Source organism: Passer montanus, unplaced genomic scaffold (genome assembly GCF_014805655.1).
Source record: "Passer montanus isolate IOZ18808 unplaced genomic scaffold, ASM1480565v1 scaffold2024, whole genome shotgun sequence".
NCBI classification, from domain to species: Eukaryota; Metazoa; Chordata; class Aves; order Passeriformes; family Passeridae; genus Passer; species Passer montanus.
In genome coordinates, this window is record NW_024366620.1 from 1 (window position 1) to 2,790 (window position 2,790).

The 2,790-nt window shown below is 63.1% G+C and overlaps 1 protein-coding gene across 1 annotated transcript; it reads right to left on the reverse strand.

The window, feature by feature from the left end:
* Window positions 1-1,465: 1,465 nt before the first annotated feature.
* On the reverse strand, window positions 1,466-2,198 carry LOC120501789 (autophagy-related protein 2 homolog A-like; the record flags this gene model as incomplete). The annotated part of the gene is made up of 2 exons (XM_039708476.1): window positions 1,466-1,556; window positions 1,976-2,198. Coding segments are annotated over 2 exons (314 nt in total), but the record flags the coding sequence as incomplete, so codon positions are not given.
* Window positions 2,199-2,790: the final 592 nt, after the last annotated feature.

Here is a 2,790-nt window from a genome sequence, read left to right on the forward strand (position 1 = left end):
GAGGTGTTTCAGGGTGTTTTGGGGTTTTTGGGGTGTTTCAGGTGGGTTTTTGGGGTTATTTAGGGGTATTTCAGGGTATCTCGGGTGGGTTTTTGGGGTATTTCGGGGTATTTCGGGGTATTTCGGGGTATTTCGGGGTATTTCGGGGTATTTCGGGGTATTTCGGGGTATTTCGGGGTATTTCGGGGTATTTCGGGGTATTTCGGGGTATTTCGGGGTATTTCGGGGTATTTCGGGGTATTTCGGGGTATTTCGGGGTATTTCGGGGTATTTCGGGGTATTTCGGGGTATTTCGGGGTATTTCGGGGTATTTCAGGGTATTTCGGGTGTATTTTGGGGTGTTTCAGGGTATTTCGGGGTATTTCGGGGTGTTTTGGGGTGCTCTCGGGTCCCACCTGCAGCGCCCGCAGCAGCCTCGTCCCCAGCCCCAGCGCGGCGCTGGCCCCGGCGGCCCCGAGCGCGGTGACCCCGCGGGTCACCCCCCGTGTCACCCCCAGGGTCACCCCCCCGGGACCCCCCCCCTGCAGCGGCAGCAGCAGCAGGTCCCGGAGAGCGCGCCCTGGGGACACAGGGGACATTGGGGACATTTGGGATATTGGGGATATTGGGGACAGGAGGGGACAGAGGGGACGCTGGGAACAATGAGGACAAGAAGGGACATTGGGGATGTTGGGGATGCTGGGGACATGGGGACACTGAGGGGACACTGGGGACAGGAAGGGACATTGGGGACAATGGGGACAGAGGGGAGAGTGGGGACACTGAGGGCATTGGGGACATTGGGGACAATGAGGATATTGGGGACAGCAGGGGACATTTGGGATTTTGGGGATATTGGGGACATGGGGGCATTGGAGACAAGGGGGACAGCAGGGGACAATGGGGACAGGAAAGGACATTGGGGATAATAGGGATATGGGGACACAGGACACACTGAGGGGACACTGGGGACATGGGGACAGTAGGGACGTTGGGGACAATGGGGACACCGGGGATACGGGGACACAGGGGACACCGGGGACACTCACAGAGGCTGAGCACGGCGTGCACCGGTGCCACCCCCCCCAGCAGCCCCGGCAGTTGGTGACACCGAATGTCCCGGAGCCACTCGGACACCGCGAAGGACACGACCCGGCCCAGCCCCAGCAGCCTGGGGACAGGGGGGACAGGGGGGGACACGGGGGGGACACGGGGGGGAAAAAATGAGGAAAACAAAAAAAACCCCAAAAAAATCCGCGAAATTTTGGCCCAAAAATGATCGAATTAGCCCCAAAAATCACTGAAAAATTCACTGAAATTACCCCAAAATTCACCAAATTGGCCCCAAAAATCAATGAAAAATTCTCTGAAAAATTCATTTATTTGTTTATGATAGAGACAGGTGAGAAACGCAAAAAAAACCCAAAAAATCCCCAAAATTTTACCCCAAAATTCAACAAATTGGCCCCAAAAATCACTGAAAAATTCATTTATTTGTGCTCACCTTGCCCAGGTACAGCTCCATCAGCTGCTCCTGGGCCCGCGGGGGGGCGGGGCCTGCGCCGCGGGGGCGGGGCCTGCGGGGGCGGGGTCAGTGCGGCCACACCCTCTGCCCCTCCCAGCCACGCCCACTGCGTTCACCCATCAGCCCCGCCCCTGTGGGCGGGGGCGTGGCCATCCCGCAGCCACGCCCACCCGAGCCCCTCCCTGCTTGGGGGCGTGTCCAAAATACCGACCCCACCCCTGGGTGTGTCCCATGCAAGCCCCTCCCAGCAGAGGGTGTGGCCATTTAAACCCCGCCCATGGGCGTGTCCCACCCTGGGTGTGTCCCTGTGACCCCGCCCTGGGGCGTATCCCACCCTGGGGCGTGTCCCACCCTGGGCGTGTCCCAGCCCCGCCCATGGGCGTGTCCCACCCCGGGTGTGTCCCTGTGGCCCCGCCCATGGGCGTGTCCCACCCCGGGTGTGTCCCAGCCCCGCCCCGGGGCGTGTCCCACCTGGGCGGGGCCGGGCCGAGGTCCCGCCCCCCGCAGAGCGCCCACGTGACGCTGACGTCACGCAGGAGGAGGCGGCGCTGGGGGCGGGGCAGCCCCGGGGGGGGGCGGAGCCGGTCCCGCCCCCCCCGCGGGACCCCGAAATGGCCGGGGACGACGCGGAGGGGCCCGGGGGACAGCCAGCGGATCCGGGGACAGGCCTGGGGTGGGGACACAAAAATGTCACCTGGGAACCCCCCCGGTGCCACCCAGTGTCACCCCAGTGCCACCCGGGGGACAGCCAGCGGATCCCGGGGGTGTCCTGGGACAGGGACAGGGACAATGTCACCTGGGAACCCCCCTGGTGTCACCCAGTGTCACCCACAGACAGCCCAGTGTCACCCAGTGTCACCCTAATGTCACCCTGAGTCACCCCAGTGCCACCCGGGGGACAGCCAGCGGATCTGGGGACAGGCCTGGGACAGGGACAGGGACAGTGTCACCCTGAGTCACCCCGGTGTCACCCCGGTGTCACCCTGAGTCACCCCAGTGTCACCCTAATGTCACCCTGGTGTCACCCACAGACAGCCCAGGGTCACCCCGGTGTCACCCAGGGACACCCAAACACCACCCGGTGCCACCCCAGTGTCACCCAGTGTCACCCCAGGGTCACCAGGGGACACCCAGATGTCACCCACGGACACCTGAATGTCACCGGGGGACACCCAGTGCCCCCCAGTGCCCCCCAGTGCCCCCCAGTGCCCCCCAGTGTCACCCAGTGACCCCAGTGTCACCCTGGTGTCACCCCAATGTCACCTCAGTGTCACCCAGTGTCACCC